At 37.9% G+C, this 20,736-nt stretch overlaps 2 protein-coding genes across 2 annotated transcripts in view; both read right to left on the bottom strand.

Annotated features, from left to right (window-relative positions):
- Positions 1-1,445: 1,445 nt before the first annotated feature.
- Positions 1,446-13,002, bottom strand: FXN (frataxin). Its single transcript, XM_066339085.1, has 5 exons — positions 12,868-13,002; positions 11,216-11,298; positions 9,739-9,859; positions 6,276-6,373; positions 1,446-3,540 (listed from the first exon to the last, which is right to left on the bottom strand). Exons 1-5 carry the CDS (start codon positions 12,994-12,996, stop codon positions 3,387-3,389), a joined length of 585 nt encoding a protein of 194 aa, XP_066195182.1. The 5' UTR covers positions 12,997-13,002; the 3' UTR covers positions 1,446-3,386.
- A 4,423-nt stretch (positions 13,003-17,425) lies between these two features.
- The window catches only part of PIP5K1B (phosphatidylinositol-4-phosphate 5-kinase type 1 beta), a 62,410-nt gene continuing 59,099 nt past the window's right edge, over positions 17,426-20,736 (bottom strand). The window contains exon 14 of the mRNA XM_066339081.1: positions 17,426-18,159. Coding sequence (XP_066195178.1) covers positions 18,157-18,159 — 3 coding nt within the window. The 3' untranslated portion in view covers positions 17,426-18,156. The remainder of the gene's footprint in view (positions 18,160-20,736) is intronic.

Below are 20,736 nucleotides of genomic sequence, written 5' to 3'. Positions count from 1 at the left end.
ATAAATAGTGGTGTGGTGTAAATTGAAAACAGCATTCCCTAAAAGGCCGTAACATGAAGCAGTTTGCCGCACATCTCTCCTTGCCTTGCCAATGACATCAGCTGTTGGGCAAAGCTAATTTCTTTGTGATAGCCTATGCTTCTGCCCCTCCCATGCTTCCTTTTGAATGTTCTTCCAGGTTTTCTGGCAAGCCTCCATATTCCTTCCCAGGATTCCCACATACTACAGAGCAGGTTAGCACAATCATGAAGTCCAACCACTAACCAGAAGCTTAAAACAATCAAACATAAACCTCCCTGTAAACCCCCTTTCTCCTATTCTGCTACCTCCTCTTCAGGAGGTATTGCATTTATTGAAGCTACCAAAAGACACCGGGAACTTTAAGGAAGTAAGATGTGATGATTTTATCACATGGAACAATCTTGGAAAGAAGTAGTAATATTTTCTTACAAATTACCCACAAGTGAAAAAGGAACAAACACCAGACAAGAACTCAGGCACATAACTCCTGGCAAAGAAAAGTGGAAGGTGATATTTTGTGATCAATGCAGACTGTGTGCAATTGCTGTAGGCGTGACTACATGAATGAATTCATACTTCCAAAGAATATATAAAACAATGAATTTTAGCAAGGCTGGACATACTAGGTCTTTCAGAGTGTAAGCCTGAAAAAAAAACAAGGGTCAGATTAGCAATTGGTGAAAATTCTGGTGTATCTAAAAAAAGCCCAACACACTCTAGTTTATGTGTTGAGCTTGGGCAGCCAGTAACGCTACAAATGGCAACACTCATCCTTCCAAAATATTCTGCATGTTCTCCTTCACCAACAGTGGAGCAACTAAATTGTGGGAAAAAGTAATACCTGTAACACAGTGGTTCTTACTGATACTGTCTGTGCATAGCCAATATTTAATGACTGTCCTTCAGCTATTTCTTTTGAGAGAGGTGAAGCAAGAAACCATTGACATGATGTCAGGTGGGGAACTGTACAACAATCTTTTTATTCCATAAGTTACAGAAGTAAGAAACAGTATGGAAGTGTTACTTGTCTTAGGACAATAAGCAGTCTGACATTAGGATCAGAGTTTGTTCTGTGCCTCCACTGTATGAGTGTGATGGCTCATGGGGAGTCCTTGCCCCTACTTACGATTTGCTACAACTATTAAACAAAAAAAATGAGTCATGTTCTATGATTCATTTTGTACATTGAGATAAAACTCATTCTAACCTGCTGACACTATTTATCTTCACCGGTTAAGATTAAATACATTTGTTACTCAGATACCAGGAAATTGTTTGCATAAACAGCAGTAGCATTACAGATGAAGGGTAAGGTATCTAAACTGTGAAAGCTGAACTGCTCTTATAAAATCCACCTTGACTGGCCATACTTGGACAGAATCTTTCCAGTACATATTTTAAGAAACAGAAAGAACTCAAAAATATGCATACGTCTGTGGCCTTCACCCTTATCGTCACATCTTTACATAATAAATTAAGAATTCTACATGCAATTTTATTTTGGTATAAACATTTCTGCCAGATGTAAGGGAATGGAGAATGAACTTCCAAATATCAATCAGATGCATGCTAGTGATCATACTGCATGTAAATACTTAAAAAAATAATTTTTGCAAGTCAATTGAAAAAAATAATTACATGAGGTCAGGCAAAGGAATAACCTGGTATCTTCAATTCAAGTATCAAGTCGTTGACTTCTACACAAATGTGTTTAAATTTTAGGAGACTGAGCTAAATATTATTAAAGTACATATAAAAATATGTATTTTCATATGCTATAAATTATTTTCGGTGTTCTAAATTCAGAACAGCAAAAACATACTCTATTTTTACCTCCCTGTATTTTTTTTTTTAAAACCATGCTTTACTCTTTTATTCATAAGATCTGGGAGTTGTCTTTATCTCATTCTGCAGAGCAGAAATTTATATTGACTGTAAAACATGCACAGAGCACTCACCATTAACCAAGAGTTACTTCCATAGAAATGTTTCCGTGTTTAGTAGTGGGAAATAGTAGGTAACAATGCTTATACTCTAAATGCAAATACTGGGCAAGAACACTTTACAGTTATTGTTTTTCAATGACAAAATCCATCCTTACTTGTGGAGGTAGCTAGAGTATCATGCCAAACTAACCACAGCATCAGAAAAAAACAAGAAGAAAAATATTGTGCACTGAACATCGTTTACTACAATCTCCAACAGTATGGTATAATTTTTCCCTCATGCATTAGTCAAGAACTTGGTCCTTCCCATTTTATATGCAGTTAAAACCTGCTAGTTGTAATATTACTAGGCAGTTAAAACCTAGAAGTTGTAACTTTACAATTATGTAAAGTTAACAGTGCAACTGCTGAAGTGTTGCCATTCATGACTTCTTTTAAATGTTTTTGTTTTAACATCTGGAGTATATAGTTTATTTCCTTCACATATTTAATAGCCTGACAGAGATTGCTTCATCAGCCTAAGAACCATACTTGATTCTAAAAAATTTCTGCATCAGCACGGTGCCAGGGGGAGCCTTGCTGTATCATGGTAATAAACAAGATAATCTAAAACCACTTAAGAAATGCAGTAGAATAAAATTAGTGCAAATTTTCACTACCATGAACTTAATTCTGCTCAGCTCAAACAAACAAACAAAGGTTTTTTAGTCTTTGAAGAACAAAACAGTAGAGAAAGAGAAATGCACAGTAACAGAACAAAATGTTTGCAGATATTGTTGTACATCTTAAACGTCACCTACTAGCCTTTCCAGTTCCCTATCATACTCGGAGCCACAAAAATATCTTAAGTAATTTAAAGTTTAGCTCAAAAAAAAAAAAAACATCCCAAGGTGAAACAAACTAGGAATTTGGAGAATGGCAAGTTCTGCAATACTATAAAAAACCTTGTTACTACACACATTATGACACATTCAATGTGACTACGATGTGCTACAAATTCTGAGGTGCATTCACAGTACCACAATTCATGTCAATGTAACTCATAGGCATTTCTCATTTTGGCTGAATGTTTCACCAAAAAAAGTTCAGTGTTTGTGTGCTGGTCAGAAGTCACCAAGTGATTGGTCCTTACATGCAAACAAGTCTATAGAACTAAAATATCATGACTTCTGCAGAAAGAAAGCAAGAAATTAAGTGACAGGATGGGCAGTCTCAACCACGTGTACTACATGGGCACAGATTCAAACAGCACACAGAAATCCAAAGATTGAGCACAAAAAAAAATATATTATTTTCATTTTTGTTGCACAATATATTGATGCCAAGAAAACAACAGAATTAAGTGCAGGTACTTCAGCCCAAGAAAGAAGAGCTTAGCTTGAGGTTCAAGTCTTTAAACTTCCATGAGGTAGAATACAATCAAGTATCTTCTTTCCCAGAATATATTAAGGAGGATAAATCCAATTTAGTTTTTAAAGCTGTTGAAAACTCTTTTGATAGTAGTTCATGAAGAGATACTCTGTCATGAGAATACACCCAATTCCGTCCAGTCCAGTCATAGCGCTTGGGCCCACTAGAAAGAAAAACACAACAAAACATCACACACTGTAAGTACAGATTAATTCAGGACACCTGCTGGAAGCCTGTATGCATAATGTATGCCACAAAGTGCCCAAGAAAAGTAACAGATAGCATGGGGAACGGCTGGTGGGCAGTCTGAGGAAGTGGAGCAGAAAAGGCCTGATATGTCAGGAACTACTGAGCCATCAATCAGATATATTTGAAAGGTGACAAGATACATCAGTCATTTCTAGGGGAGACAAGCACTTTCCCTTCCTGTTTTTGGCACTGATTTCCCCAGTTTCTTCCTTTATTCTGTTCTTCCCTCACAGATATAATTTTCTTGCACACAAATATCACAACAGATATTTATATAATGCTGAATTAATGCCACTGATTAGTTCTTGCAGATACTCTAAGGACAGCAAAGGACAAATAATTTCATTTTAGATGCAACAAAATAATTTAGCCCCTGAAAGCAAATATATTTGCATGTGGGAGATTTATAACGAAAATGCCATTTTTCTCTGCACTACTATATTGTTACTGTCTTGGTTTTTCCAGGCCTACATTAAGTATCAAGAAAGAAACTTGAACACCTAGGTTCTACTCCAGACCTTGCCATCCATCCAGTTTTCCACATGTCAAATGAGAGAATGACTGAAAGGTATTCACTGCTATTAACATCACCTAAGCAAAGAAAATAGAAAGAAATGAAATGGTTATCTGGTATAAACAGATAAACCCTTGATCTTGTAAGATATATGCCTTGGAACTCAGTCAACACACCAAGTCTGCTAGGAAACAGACTATCCTATACATACGTAAGAACAGTCTGCAGGTTCTCTGTCTACAAGCATAAACACTGATCTGAACCTTGACAATCCTGAGTTACTCACAAGAGTCAAATGAAGAACTTTCCAACACTAATCAATGTATGAGAAGTTACAAAGGCAAGCACAAGTCCCTTTCCCTGAAATCTCACTGTCTGTACCTGAATTAGGGTTATGTGCTCCAGTTATTTTATATTTTACTAAGTATTTCTCACTTCACCTTTTGCAGCACAAGTGTATGTTTACACTCTCCTGCACCTAGAAAATGATGGAATGGGATCCTGTCACTCATGAAAATCAGGCTAAGACAGACCATTTAATCAACGACAAAGAAATACGTATGTTATCTGAACAGGTTTTAAATGTTATGCAGTAAATATCAGTGATAAGGTTAGCATATGAAACACCTTCATAGTTCTATGTATCTCTAAAGCACTGTACAAATGTGACTTTTCAATTAATAGTTTAAGCAAAGATCAAGTGAATTCTATAAAATGCCTACAAAGTTAAATATAGATTTAATGTATTTCTCATGGAAAGCCTGGATGTATGTTTCAACTCTAAGATAAAATAATTAAATTATCACATTAAAGTATTGCTAATATTCTGTAAGGTCAAAAGTCTTTTCAGTCAGAAGCTACATTAAATTAGTGCAATCACATTGCTGGCAGGTTGCCCACATCTCCTTGTGCCCTTTTTTTGTAACTGTCAACTAAGTAAAGTTTTCATTTAAGTGTACAGATACTCAATAACAAACTGATGGCCAAAATAAATTCCAAGAAAAATGTCTTACATCTTGACAAATTTGTCTCCACTGGGATATATTCTTCAAGACTGAAGGTCAATATTTACTAAAAATGCCCCTAAACATTCAATGCAAATGATTACTGGCACAACATTTGCTCCCTTCACTTCCCAGCATATTGCAGTTAAGAAGATGACATTTCAGATCATACAGCATTTGCTGGAGTTGCCTTTCAGAAGTTAGGAAATAAGTGAACACATAGCATTATGTTCCAGGAAATACCACTGTTCATCGTAATGCCAGTTAAGGGAGTACAAAAAGCAAAAATTTAACTTTTTTCCCATCCATATTGCAGACCATTTATGTCTTAGCTCAACTGGAGCTAAACAGAAGGAATCATCTGAATTTTGGTTTTCATTAACTGATGAAGCCCATGGGTCAGTGACCCAATGCTCTTATAAGCTGGTTCCTTCACCAGTAACATTTATCAGCCCCCTGGGTTCTTTTCCAGGGACAGTGGCAAAGAATACAGATTTTGGGGTGGCGGAGAGGAACAGCTACAGCATTTTCCCACCTATCTGGCTGCCTTCCCTGCAGAAACCAACCACAAAACCTCGAATGGATTAAAACACAGCATTAGAAAAGGCAGAGGAAGCAGCTAGCTAAGGTTCCTGTGAAGTGCAGATGCTTGACAAAAACAACCCGTGTGGGCATACATAAACATATAAAGCAGGAAATCCCACAAGCTTGAAAGGGAAGGAGCCACCCTGTTTAAAACACAAAGAGAGGTTTAGATGATGACATCATCATCGCTCTTTTTCCAACAGCAGCTTTGTTTGTTGCTTTTAAATCACTGCTGGTTATACTTCCTGTGAGTAGGTAATATACCCCTAGACAGTGGTTTTGGGGCTGAAACAACGTATGTAAATTCTTTGTTACACATTTCCTCTATTAATTTAGGTATGCCAGGAATACTGCAGTGTACCCTGAATGCCTAAATCAAACCATTATTGAACATGTAGATTATATCCTGTTTTGAGAATATACAGAGTACCAGGGTTACTTATGAAAAGGATATTACGAATGATGATTGTGCCATGCTACAAATAAGGAGAAGTACATTTCCACCCAGTCTGCAGATATTATGTAACTAACTTACACATAACTTACCTAGTGGGTGAGGACAGCCAAATCTGCCGGTTTGGTGTTTGCTTATTGATTACATATGTTCCCATGTCTCCACCCAATTTAACTGTTAGTACTCCACTCTTGAAAGACAAAGAAAGTGAAAAATAAAAAAATTGTATCTTGTTATTTTGACAACAACTACTTCATTTGCGGCGGCAGAAACTTGTATCAGATTATTAACCATCTCCCAGACAATAATAGCTAGAGAGAATAATCATTACATACTAAAAATGTAAGTTAATGCCTAGCATATCTTTGAGTCTGATACAGACTTTAAACCTTCTGGTCAGAGTTTGATTTAAGTGTGTTTGTATCATTCACAATGATTCTACTTAAATAATATTCTTGAGCTTGGACTTGGCATCTTGAAAGGACCACACCATTGCAATTCATTTTGCAATGATTAAAACACCATCCAATAACAACTTTTTTATATTAACAATCCAGAACCAGTGTGGTTTGAAGTCAAGATGCTTTATGTGTCATTGCTAGATTTCTGAGCCACGCAATTTTCCTTTTCTTCAGTAACTGTAACAGCTTAACAGGGAATAAACACATTTTTCTCTTGACAATTCTGATTCATACCTGAAAAAATGTTCCAGTTCTACATCTCATGATTCTGGTTTTCCATGAGTCTGGTTTTGCTTTGGTTATGCCCCCTTTAGACCATTATCCTAGTGAACATTTCTTTTCTCTTTCTTGCTCACATTTCTTACTGACAACATGATTCTTGTAAAGGACAAAAATATTTTCTGTTCTGATTTTAGGAGTGAAAAATACAACAATATTTGGACTGGAGTTGATCTAAAGGTGATCTGAAAGATACTAATTAAAAAGGGAAACATTTCTACAGAATGCAATATGATGATTCAGATAATAATTCATTTAGTTCACAGTATCTCAAGCACTAACTTCAAGCCCTACAGCACAATAAAGCTCCTTTAAGGGTATAATACTTTTCATGCTTTAGTCAGAAGATACTACTAGAGTTACCTATCATTGCTCGGGCTATTTGCTATGTATAAACACTTCACTATGCAGAAAAATACTTTCAGGTATGAGTATCTACTGCCTGCCAATACACTCTGTAGCACAAGCAGCAACTCAAAGCTTCCTTTCCCTACAAAGTAACTCAGGGTTACTGGTTTCTGACATATCTCAAGTATCACCAGGCATAAAGTAATACTCTCAGGATCTGATTTTTTACCTTAGTTTCCATGCTGTTTCTGTGCTTGTTAAGGCATTTAGATCTCTGATCAAAACAATTAAAAAAAAAAAAAGGTCTCCTGCTTAAAAGCCTCATCAGGTTTGTCCTGCCAGTTATTTCTATTGGACATTAGTATGGCACAAAGAAGAAGACGAACAACCTACTTCTCTGGCTGTGAGACTTTCAAGTTTTCCGTATCTCAGCGGTCAGAATTGTAGAGATACAACAGAATAAGAACAGGATGGAGGATAAGGCCTGCATAATAATATACAGGTTTCAGCATTCTTCCATGTGGTTTGTTGTGCCTTATTAAGTATTTAGCACGATGTTATGCTACATGTTTCTATAGAAACATGATGAGTAATTAGGCTTTCAAAGAGTTAATAAAAAATCATGCTATTATTTATACTGTGTGTCAGCTGTTAAGAGTATTGTTGCTCTATCCTTGCAAAGTAAATAGAAGCTAATCTCTACTGCTGTGTTGAAAACAATTCCTCATACAGTACTTTTTTACAGTACTAATTTTTACTAATTTTACAGTACTTCCGAAATACTAGAAAATATGACTTGAAATTTTTAAGAACTTAAATTCCAAGATACTTTTACCATATTTTATGAAATACTGCTGTATGTGTTCTGTACTACTGGATGAATGTTTGCTAGTTCCTGGTAACAAAAAATATTCTTCTAAAGAGATTTTTTTTCCTGAACATGATGATATAAATTGCTCAAACAATCACATTTATAATAGGCAGAGCAGACCTTTATCACATTTGCCACCTTGTGGCTTCCTGCAGCACTAACCCTGTTTGTTTAGAATTGAAACTTGGGCTATTCAATCTTCTGTTTTCAACAGAAATGACAGCATATTATTGTGATCATCCAGTCTATATAGTAAAGGACCACTAATAAAATGAAGACATAAAAAGTATTATTACCTCCCAAGCTTCACAAGTTAATGTCAAACATAATCTACCATACAGATGGAGAAAAAATTATGACATGACTCATCAGCTTAATAGAGAGAAGTGTCTTAGAATATAAAAGAGGTAAATTTCAACAATTTCTAATTTTTGTCCAAGGATAGCTACATGAGACTAATAGATGCTGATATCCTAAAACATTCTGAAGAATAATGGTTAAACAATGCTTTTTACCAGAAAAGCAATTAGCTGTAACATTATCTATATACTTAATTAAAGCAAGAAGTAATATTTACTTCTTGTAATAATTTCTGTTTAGAAATTTCTAAACGGAAAACTACTGGCAATATATTATTTTATTTCCTAGCTATCAGAAATACAGAATGAAAATTATGACGACAAAGCTACACGTAAGGAAGTTCAAAACTCTAAACTTCTGTTTAGGTTTTGTATTTTGCACAGTGAAACCCAAACCATTCAATTCAACATCCTGAAACACAAAACCTTAACTGACAGTGACAGCAGAAAGCAATCTCATTGTGGTAGGACATTAAGAGGGAGCAATACTCGTGTGACCTCAAAAACTGCAGCATTGAAAGACCTGTGTAGCAGATAGTGTAGGGAGAAACAGGCTCTTCTCCAAGTCATGTTGAGGGCTGTAACATATAGACCACTTCAGGATCTGAATTTATACAAAACTAATAAATTCCCTATACAAGTAAAACAGACATTTTTAATCTAGAGTTTGTCACTCCTGTAAAAGAATTGGAGTGGCTGACTACTGAAGGCTCCAGCCATGGAATGTCTCCTGTGACACCCTCCTATTGCTTCTCTCCACCACAGACTGTCATCAGTAAAGCCAGGACAAACATACACTATCCGGTCAAGGAAAATGCTGCTTCTCTCTATTCAGGGCAATCAAAGAACTGCTCTAATAGTTACATGTGATGTACTACGCCATGTAGGCCTACAGTTCTAGTATTCACCAGAAGGGGACTGATTGCTATGCTAATTATCTATGCCTGTTTAGGAAAATTTATAGACCAATGTCAAATTAGAAAATGCTTTCCATTTCCTCTTGTGCTCATTTATTATTTTATATTACGTCTTTTTCTGCACATGAAACTTTTTCAACCTCTAAATCACACACCTGTGTGTTACTTTTCACAAGAACTGTTGTCCCAGTCGGTATACAATAAAGGTGTAAAACCATTGTATTTTCAGCACTAAGGTGACGAATTAAAAATTCTCCTTCAAATAATAGGAAAAAAGCCCCTACAATAATTACAGTGGCAATATAATGTTTAAAACATACCCCTAAAGAGACATCATAATCTTCTGGGGTAAAAGGTTTATCTGTAAGGTCCTCGAAGAAATCTGCTAAGGAGTCCAGTGTTTCTTCAGCCAGTTTCTCATAGGTGGTCTCATCTAAAGAGCTAAAAATGACACAGAAGTCCATAATTAGGAGGAAAAGCATGGAAGACAGCATTTTACGTACAATAAAAACATACCAAGACCATGACTTTGGATGAAACAGTAACCATGAAATGATCTTATAAAATAAGTTGTCATTCTTTCTAAGGCGGTATAGGTGACAATCCACCTTACAAGCGGAGGTGAAATTTTGAAATTAATTTAGTATTAGAGATCTCTTAATTGAGGAAAAGGTACTTAATTCCTTAGATATACTAACCCCCATTTAGTAAACAGCATCAGATTTCAAAGTAAGGCATATTCATGAAAGGACTTAGTGTAAGAATTGCTTCTTTTTGAACTCAACAAACAGAAACAAAAGCATCTCCCATTTAGAAATACATGTCATTTGGCTCTACAAAGCTTGCTGTAGCCATACACTGTTTAGAAATGTCAGTATCACACGTCATGTTTATGTACAGCATTTGCCTTCTTAATTGGAATTACCCATGCAACTGGTAATTAGATGCTATTTAACCTGTGCTTATGAACTAACACTTACGAATTACAGTCTTCTCCAGAGAGTCTCAAAGCACCCTTGTGGCCATTACATAAGGCTTAAAGCACCTGTGAGACTGCTCCTCTTTTCCTTTTTAGTGGAACAAACTGTGGAACAGTTTAATTAACTAAATGTAATTAAATCCCAGAAGTTGTTTCATCTCTATCAGTGTCAGCTTTTAACTGAGTGCATAAGTGGGTCCCCCTACCAACAAACACTTCAGAAAATAATCTTAATTTTTGCTAATGCTTATGGCAATGAAACAGTTACTACAGGCTGAATATATAATATGCATCAGTTGGTAATAGAAAACATATATTTTTTAAAAGTTTCTTATCCAGTTACTGAAATATGCTCTATATCACTTATGCCATGGATACCACAAAATGCCTTGGGGCATGGAGAACAGAAAGCCTCTGGATCAGGCAGGATTCATGTACTGGTTCAGGGTCCACTTTTTAGGCACTTGAAAGCAAGAGCCATTTCAGACATCTGCACAATCTTTTACTGTCTCCAACAGCAGTCTCCAACTGCTGCATCAGAATGGGAGAAGTCTCCAACAGATGCTGTGTCACCTCCTCTCAGAACAAGGAGAAATTTCACATCCTCTGTTATACATGAAATGGTGCCAGACACCTGCATTTAGGTACACAAGTATTTGCTAAGCGACTTCCCAAATTCACAAAAAATGCTTTTAGCTGAAACTGTAGCTGTCCTTTACATCAACATTACAATAGTTTGGTATTCTTAGCATGTCTCTAAGTTATTCTAAAATACATAAGCAATATTTTCATAAGAATATCTCAAATTGCATTTTTACCTTGTGTCACTCAGAGTTCCTGCACTTCTCATATTCATGAACCAAACAGTCCTGCTCTTCACATCTGAAGAACACTGTAATTGCTGTTTAAAGTAAGCAGAAGCAAAATGGAATCGAAGTTAAATAGATAGTTTATAATTCTTTACATTTTATCATATAAATGAAACAGCTCATTGAAGTCCTTTCCATCCTCAAGTAAAATGTTCATATCCTATATCATAGGGCTAATATAGAAGCAATTGTGCAGCTTTAGTCTTTGGATGATTGAAGCAATCTAGAATATCCTTGTCTTCATCACACAAAGGAATGGAGAAAACCCCCACACTCTCTCATTCACAGAAGAATGAACTTGGTAAAGAGAATTATTCTAACTTTTCTATTGCTCCTCTGCAGAATTAACAAGCAACTTCAGACAATTAAATGGCTTAGGTTCAGATTTTCATAAATATCCATTCCTCAAATGCTGCACTACCCACAACATGTGTCCCTCTGCTGGAAGTCATGAACATACTAAGCTGAAATAAAGACAGACCTTGAATCCTCCTTTACATACAAAAGGGCCAAAACCACTTCAGATTCCAGACTTCCAAATTATGGAAAAGCTGTACTGCCATACCAGCCGTATCAGACAAGGAAAACAAATGGACAACCCTGCTGAGGGAAACCAATCCAAGCATGAAAATAAAGCTAATCCCCAGGTCAGACACAGTAGCAGAAGTACTTATGCCATCCACCAAAAAAGGAAGATAGCATGATTTCCATTTTCTTCTTAACTGGTGCTGACCATTCGGTTTAATGGTAAAACAGCATTCATGATTACTTTCTGTGTACTCGTGCAAGGTTCTGAAAACTTCAAACTGAGTTGAAAAGCAAGTTACATTTGCAAAGAAGCTATGTCAGCCTCTCTTCAAGCGCGGAGGAGCAAAATACAGGCCGATCTCTCTCCATGTGCTGTGACATCTATCCAGAGGTAATACCAGTGAGCTGCCTATTAGTCCAAAACCACGACACAGGCAGAAAAGGACAGAACGGCGACACAACGGCACAGGCCGACAAAACACACCACGGTGCCTACAGGTTTGACTTGCCGACATGTTTGACTACCTGCACCCCTTACCCTATAGCATTTTATACACGCTTAGAATCAAAAGCTACAAGGCCACGAGCACGTTCAGGCTCCCTCCAGCCTGAGAGGCTCTAATTCCATCAGTCTGTACCCATACTCGGTCTGTGACTGGAGGCTGCCAACAGCGGGGCCGGCAGGCGGCCGGCATATGCCTGCACGTACCACACCCGGCTGAGGGCGGCCAGCACCGCCTTCTACGCCTGGAGAGGGGCACCAGAGGAGTGCACCAGCTCCCGTGGACGGCACTACCGAGGCACGGAGGGAAGGAGAAAGTATAAGGCAGGCCGGAGAGAGGAAAGAAGGGAGGCCACGTCCCGTTGCCGGCCGACCTGCGAGGGGGGCCGATGGCGACGCTGGTTGCCCTGGCTGCCGCGGGCTGACCTCCACCTGCTTAGAGCCGGCGGCCGGCTCCGGAAGCCCCGCTTGCCGCCCTGCCCGGCCCGGCGCTCGGCCACGGCGGCTCCGCCCGCCGCCGCCCCCGCGCAGGCCGCGCCTCGCCCCCACCATCCGCCCGCCCCTCGCTCACCATGCGGCCGCTGCCAGCGGCGGCCGTGCCCACCCTCGGGGCGCTCCCGGTGCCGCCGCGTCGCCGCGGCCCCGCCGCCGCCGCCCGTCCCGCGGCGCGCACAGCGCCCGCCGCCGCCGCCCGCCACATGGCGCCCGGGCCGCTGCGGAAGCCGCGGGGCGGGGCCGGGCCGGCGGCGCCAGCGCCCCCCCGCGGCGGCGAGAGGAGAGCGCCTGGAGCGGGGGGGCGGGGGAGCCGAGGAGAGGGGCGGGAGCCGCGGGTGTGCCTGGTTTGCCTGCTTCCCTGTCCCTGCTGGCTCCGGCCTCAGCGGCCCAGGGTCAATTAAACCGAGTGCTTTGCTGCCGAGACAGCGCAGGCGTGTCAGAGCCGGACTCGGCCTGTCCTCCTCGCGAGGTTTCGAGGCTGCGTCTCCCCGTCGGTCTTATCCCGGTGCCCATCTCCCGGCGCTTGCACGGCCTGGGCACGGCTGTCCCTGGGAACCGGCTGCCGGGCCCGGTGCGCTGTCAGCAGAGCCAGGGAAGAGTAGCAATTAGAAGCCGCACTATGCGCCACCAAGCATTCACTCACAGGACTATTCTAATACATATATATTTTTATATAAATATGTTTTTATATAAATGTATTTATATATTTATATAAATATATATATGTATTTTTATAACAATACATAAATATATAAATAGTTCCAGGACTATTTTCTGTGACCGGAAGTATTCTGTTTACATCCTGCAGGTACGATGTTTCGCTGAGCCAGTAAAGGGAAAATAAAGCACATAATTTATCACACCTGGCATTTTCCACTAAGTTACATAAATACTGGTGATGCCATACTATCAGCAGTACGTGAAGATGTAATCTCAGCCAGACATGTCATATTGTTACTTAAATTGAGAAATAGACTAAGCTTGCCAAGTAGATGAGAGGTAAGAAATAATTCCTATAAAAAGGTTTCTTAAAAACCATGCAGTTTCTGTGGGAACACAGACAACTTTCACTTCAGACCCCCCCCCAACCAGAACCAAAAGATGCAGCCACTGCACGTAAAACCATAAATATGGAAAGTGTAAAAGTATTCAGAAGCTCACCACTGGTTACTGTGAGATGTAGTTTTATATTTCAAAAACTCTTAATTAAAGTAACCATCCGGGTACTCTGAGCCACCTGATCTAGTTGAAGATGTCCCTGCTCATGGCAGTGGGGTTAGACTAGGTGACCTCGAAAGGTCCTTTCCAATCCAAACTATTCTATTGATTCTATGATCTTCCACCACATTGGGGAAGAGGTTATCAAGTTTCTCACCAAGATTTGTAATTTTATAATATTTTTCTGTAAGCCAAAATTATTTTGCTCTACACAAGGGGGACAAGTTCAAACAATTCAAGCCACTTGCACAAATTTCAACTGAAATTATGAAATCTGATTTAGCTAAAAGCTGTTTGTACCAAACTGTTATCTAACTCAGCCAGCTTTTTGTCTCTTTTTAACAGACTCCTATGGTTTTCTTTGTTACCAGGGTCTTCCCAGTTTGTTTCTTACAAACAAGCTCTTGTTGTATTTTGTGAGAGAGGTTTTCACACATCAAGCAGATTTAAGATACTCTTTATTTCCTTGAAGAACAAACCGTTCTTAGCCCTGCTGGGAGGAGCTACTTATGTTTCTACAGGAATAATGGTTTACAGACCAAGATAAAGCTTGTAGGAGCAAATTACTTGTGTCAGACCACAGAATACATAGGTAAAGCAAACGACTGATTTTTCATACCTTGGTAGGGAAGGGGAAAAACAGCTAGAAGAATGGAGGAATACCTTACCTGTTCTTTTATGTAGTATTTAATCTATTTCAAGATGGTGCTTATTTATATCGCTTGCCTCTCCTATTAAAAGAACCTCAGGTGTTTTCTGATGTTATCTAATTAGTTCCACAGTGATTTTTCTCTAGTCATTCAACTCATACACAACTCTCAATAGGAAATGTTCATCTTGTGTTTCAAAGTTCATGGCAAATCAATGAATTAGTGTGGATTAAATATTTTCTCTAGTACTAGCAATTTCACATACCCAATCTTTTAAAAAGTCAACAACAGTTAATTCAAATGTTAAAGTTCAAGTTAGCAAATTTTACGAGATTCTATTACCAAGCAAGGATCGGTCATACAACTTCTAAAGGGCTCAAATTAGAGATTAGCCATTTTAACAATGATTTTTTAATGGTTTTTATCTTGGTTCCTGTCCCTTAGGCTAATGTTGCTCATATCACAGTATTGGTATCAGTACCTTTTTATGCTGCTGTAGAATACCTGTGAAGGAGTTCCAGATGCAGAAGTGCTGCAGGATCAGGCCCCACACATTCAGTCTGGAAAGAGCTGATAGTTTTTTTACTTTAAGCAAATGTATGCATCACTAGAAATGTTTCAGCAAATTACTTATATGAAGAAGAGGGGGAGTGTGCTACTGATTAATCTTTTATCACTGTCTAGTAGAAGAGTTTGGGAAAATATCACTGAGTTATATGAAATTAAATTGAAGTATAAGCAGAGGCAACAAGAAAATACATGCTGGGATATGTGTGCTTTCAAAACAATGAGTTATAGTACAAGGACACAAAGTGGGTTTTTTGTATGTATTTTTGGCTGGGAGTTTTGTTTGTTTGGGGGAGTTTTGTTTTATTAACCGAAGGCAACTATTTGGTGATATTACCACCAAAGGCAAAAATTCAGCTCTGTATTAAGACACAAACCCAGATAACAAAAATTTGGAAGTATTCCATACCTTTCTCAATGCTGGCATCAACCTGTGCTTTTTCATTCTAAGCAGCCTGCAGGGCCAGAGTATCCAGATACCACTGCCCACAGATAGCCCATGTCTGTGACCTAATTCTTCTTCGCTCCTTGTGGCAAATTTCATCTGGAGAAACAGACTAATACATTACTTTAATACTCTGAGGAGTTGATTGTGCCTTATGTATATTATTTTTACTTGACATGATCTGCCTCATCAGCTCCACAGGTATAAGTCTTTAAATTTTCATCAAGTGAAACATGAAACACCATGAAACATCAATGCAAGATGAAGAGAACCAAAATACTTTAACATGAAACCTGCTCATCTCTACAAACTCCTGTGCTCTTTGATGTTTGAAAATTTATACCATTTGATGCAATATAGAGAAAAATAAGTTCCAAATTTTTGATAGTTTACCACACACACACATCTCTTAAGTGCACATCTAACTTCTCTAACTTTGGAGACGTTTTCCCCAGCAGGCTACACAGTCATACAGGATTTCCTTTATCAAGTGTAAAATGACTGTTTTGATTTATAAATTATTGGGTTCAAGGGATTGTACAAAAAATATGTCTCAGTCTCTGAATTGTTTGGTGTAGACATTCTGGTTTTGGATGTAATTGTTGCAGTTAAGTTGTGAATCCTTTGGGTTCTTCGTAAGAAATGACTCAGATACTATAGTTACTAGGTAGCTGGCTGAAAACTGTCCTGCGTGTTCTTTATGAAGGTCAATTGGGTGCTTAAATGTTTTTCCCCAAGTAAGACTAATGACAAGTGTCTGCTTTGCACAGAAACATATTCTAAATATCCTGTACATTGCGCATGAAGGAGCAGACACTTGACAGAGATGTACAAAATGTTTTTACTCATAGGACATGCAGAGTGGTTTTGCTTTTCTGCAGAGGAATGGTGCAGAAAAATTATCTTGCTGACATTAAGCAGTCTAATGTTTAAGCCTAGAAAAGTGGTAATCATGAGATACAGGCTCTAAGCGAAGCCTTAGCCTTTGCATTCTTAGAAAGCAAAAAACCCCAAACCCCTTTGAATTTTTCTATATTGTGTATAATTAAAGAATTTTTCTTCTCACTCATCAGGATTATAGGATTATGTCAAAGTAAGACAAAAAAACCCCAAAAACCAAAAACCCCACCAACAAGAAACCAACCAAAAAACCCCCAAAACCCAATCACCACCATCCCCCACCAAGCCAAAACAAAAAAAACCACCATACCAAATCCTTAAAAGAAAAATTCTGTACAGGTACAAAGTATAATTCTAGGACTTAGATTGCCAAGTTCTGGTTTTGTCAATTTAGCAGGTTTACTATGCTTATTCCTAGAAGACATGTTATTAACAATAACTTTAGTAGCTTTTAAAGTGAGACCTGTGCAAATTTTTAAATACACCACTGCATCAAAGCACAAAATCTTGGATTGTGATCATCAGCATTTGGGATTATCTCCCTGTTACCTGGGAAATTAGGGAACCAAAACAGTTTCTATAGTTACCCCAAAATGATTGCCCATACTGAAAACTCTGAAATAGTTTAATAAAGCAATGCCTGTTGAATACGTTCCTTTGGCTTTTGTGCTCTAATTTCAAGGTTCCTGTTTTCGTTATAGAGCTGGCAAAGACAGGTGCCACATTTGGCATATCTCAAGAGAATATCTCACAAGGTAAAGACTATCTCACAGGCACAAGACTATCTCACAAAGGTAAAGAAATGCAAGAACAGTTAAGTCCAGTAGAGAAGAATAACAGGATGACAGCTGTGATAGTCTTTAGAATAAAATCTTTTATTCATCAATAAAACTATAGTTTACAGTAGTATTTTCTAAATAAATTATAGAATTTCTCTTTTACAAGAAATAAAGCAAAATCAAAAATATATCAAGGATGATATATGTATACAACATAAGGCCTTGTTATAAATAACATTTTTATCTCCTTTTTACCAACAGTGAAAATAACTTTAGAGGCTCATTTTCATATGGCATGTGCAGAGATTTGCCCTCATACAACATCAGTTCCAGTTTCCACTGATGTGGACCTAAGCAATTAGAAGTGAGGGGGTCAAAAAAAATTAAATTGATTTTATTCACCACTGTGTTCATTTTAAATAGGTGAAGTAGGTAATAGATTTTGCTTGTGCATAGTTACAGAATGCATGCAAATGAAACCACTAGAGGGCTGATAAGAAAATATCACTTCGAAGTCCAAAAAAGATGATTGGCAATATTGTAGAAAGCAGCCTGAATACAGTTCTTCACAGTTGAGCAAGCAACAGCAGATGACAGCAGAATGTGGAATGTTTCATGTAATTTTTTGTCAATACCATCAATCCTTTCTATGGTTCAAAGATCTTGGCACTTCTTAGAATAAGTTCCGTTGATTATTACTCTTTGTCTATGAGGCTCAGCAAATTCCTCCTCCTTAAATGAGGAGTGCAGAAAGTGCTCTTCATTAACCATGGTCACTTCTCTTAGTTTTACTCTTCATGTGTTTGTTACTGGAAATACAGAAATGACAAGTTACAAGTTGTGTTTACTTGTTTCCTTACAGAATTATAAACAGGTAACATCATTCTTCCCCTATGCAGGCTGCAGTACAATTTGGCAGTGATTCTCTTATGACCCAGAGATTCTCTTATGACCCCTAATCAAAAGCCTTGTGTCTCTTTTCTTGTGCAACAGCTATCTCCTATGTGTTTTACAGGCACGGCAGTGCACTTGTATTACATGAACCAGAACTACTTGCTGTTGCAAAATACTGAACACTCTGGCTGTCATAGAAGACAGAACAATCTGAGAGCACTCAACAGTTCACAACATCTTATTTTTATCTTTCAGAACTGTGGCATTTACTACTTAGAAGTGTCAGCCTTCATACATAATGAATAAAAGTGCTGTCAGCTTCTGCATGGTACTCTTTCCCAAGATGAAAATCATACCTGTCAGAAAATTTTCAGGCACAATTAATGTTCTAGTCAATGTTGTAACAATCATCTTATTTCACAAAACAAAACCAACAAAAAACCCACCAAAAGCAAACAAACCCAAATACCAAACCAAAACAAAAAAACCCAACCAAAACAACACCAACAAATGAACAAAAAACCCCACAAACCTTAAGAAACCCAAACAAACAAAAATTTAGCTAATAATGTTAATGGATTAAGAGTTTTCTACACTACCCTCATGTAATAGGAATAGTTGATCACATCTTGGCATCCCTGCAGAGTTAGAATGAATTGAGCTGAACGTCTTATTATGACAACTCAAACTAAGGATAAACTAACAGCTGAAGAATATACTTCAGTAAATTGAATGCATCTCAGCTGGTATATCCAAAATGGAGCAAGATGCAATATCAAAACAAAGAGATCTGTAATGACCTTACTCTAAAACCTTGCTTTAAAACATTACAAAGATGTAAGGTTCAATTTATTAAACAGATTTTTTAGGTCACCTTTACATTGTGCTTTTTGATACAAGTGCTTAACTAACCTTTAAATAGTTTGACAACACTCTAATCTTAATTATGAACAAAACATCTCTGAAGGCATTCCTTAAGCTTATCTGAGAGAAAGGTAACCAGTAGATTTAAATCAATATTTCTGCTATGATTTCTAGCACTAGCCCTTGAACCTTGAGGAACAATATTTCGATATTGTTCTATGACAACATTTAAACTTCCTACTGTATTGTGCACCAGTGTTAGGGTGTTCATAATCACTGGTGCCTTTGAGCACAATGCCAGTTTCTCAAGTGATATTCACTCTCTCTCTCAGGAACTGTGGTCTGGCAAGTAAAGTTGACTATCATAGTAGCACCTGAATGTGCTAAGGCAGTTAAGTATTTAGAAAATACAGAACCATTTCATATGTGAAGTAAAATTGTTGGACAAGTGAGGAAAAAGAAAGTGATATTCTAAAATCAATGTGATGTAAAGCTAACAAGGACTTTTAATTAATTTATTGGGGTTTTTAGAATCAGTTTGGCAAAAAAGGTTGAAAAATGCTAGTACCAATAAACAAAATGTTATATGAAGTAAGACATTAATCAAAATTTTCATTAGCATCATCTTATTTCTGTCTGAAAGCTCAGATACAAATGATTACAGATCCATTTCTGACAAATATAGTGATCATTCAGCAGAGCTTCCATCTCCCTGGACTTATTACTGCTTTTCACTAATGCAGCCATTGGTATTGCTTATGCTGGTTTTATGGTATTCCACTAATTATGCAATGGAGCCATGACCAGCTTATTCTTGTTCTTTTTCCCTTTGTTCTGACCCTTCCAAAGCACTTCAGTGAAAAATTCCAATAAAATTTGCATAAGATAGTTGGAGAAAAGGAACCTGATAATAACTTTTAGCAACTGCTATCTGCATGAGTCAATCACAGAAATACTGTTGATGGTACTAATGTCATTTTAAGAAGAAGAGAATTTCAGATGTTCATATTTATGTCAGGTACAGTCCAGTACTGTATTATTCTGAAAAAAAAAAAAAAAAAATCCATCTCCTTCAAGGTACAGGATATAATCCTCTAGGCAACGTTGTATCCACTGCACAACTTTTGGGGTTACATTGATTACAGATAAAGGAACCTCTTTTTTTTTTCATAAAAACTGAGTTTGACTGTAGCAATTTGGTCCAAAATTATAAATAATGCACAAATGACGTTACAGGAATCATTCCTGTAATCACTTCCTCAGATGTCTCACACTTTGTATGTATGTAATGGATTTACAGTGTTTGAGCCTGCTTGAGGCTTTTTGTCTAGAGCATTTTTGTGCTCCAGTTCTCTTTCCGTGGATATGTTTTTGAGCTGATTGATTTTTCTCTTACCGTGTTTTAAAAGCCCCAGGCATGAGAACATGTAGTTCTATGATAATACATGCTGGTATTTTAGCACTTGGCTTCCTCAGGCAACATATTGCTTGTGATCTGAATTGCTGCCTTTTTAATCTAATCAGCACCTAATTCCTGAGTCTGATTTTCATGCAAGGGTGACTAAAATCTTTCTTCTTACATAATGTTTCTTCTGCAAGAGCACCTCTGCCAAATTACATTTAAGTGC

Source organism: Sylvia atricapilla, chromosome Z (genome assembly GCF_009819655.1).
Source record: "Sylvia atricapilla isolate bSylAtr1 chromosome Z, bSylAtr1.pri, whole genome shotgun sequence".
NCBI lineage: Eukaryota > Metazoa > Chordata > Aves > Passeriformes > Sylviidae > Sylvia > Sylvia atricapilla.
Note: the sequence above shows the minus strand (reverse complement) of the source record. Positions and strands in the feature narration are given on the sequence as shown.

Excerpts from the sequence above, each read along its gene's own strand:
- FXN (XM_066339085.1), bottom strand. The coding sequence starts at position 12,996 with ATGTGGCGGGCGGCGGCGGCGGGCGCTGTGCGCGCCGCGGGACGGGCG. Across the intron at positions 9,860-11,215 it reads GGAACTCTGAGTGACACAAG|CTCTTTAGATGAGACCACCT; the intron begins GTAAAAATGCAA and ends TGTCATTTTTAG. Across the intron at positions 3,541-6,275 it reads TGGCTGTCCTCACCCACTAG|TGGGCCCAAGCGCTATGACT; the intron begins GTAAGTTATGTG and ends TTTTCTTTCTAG.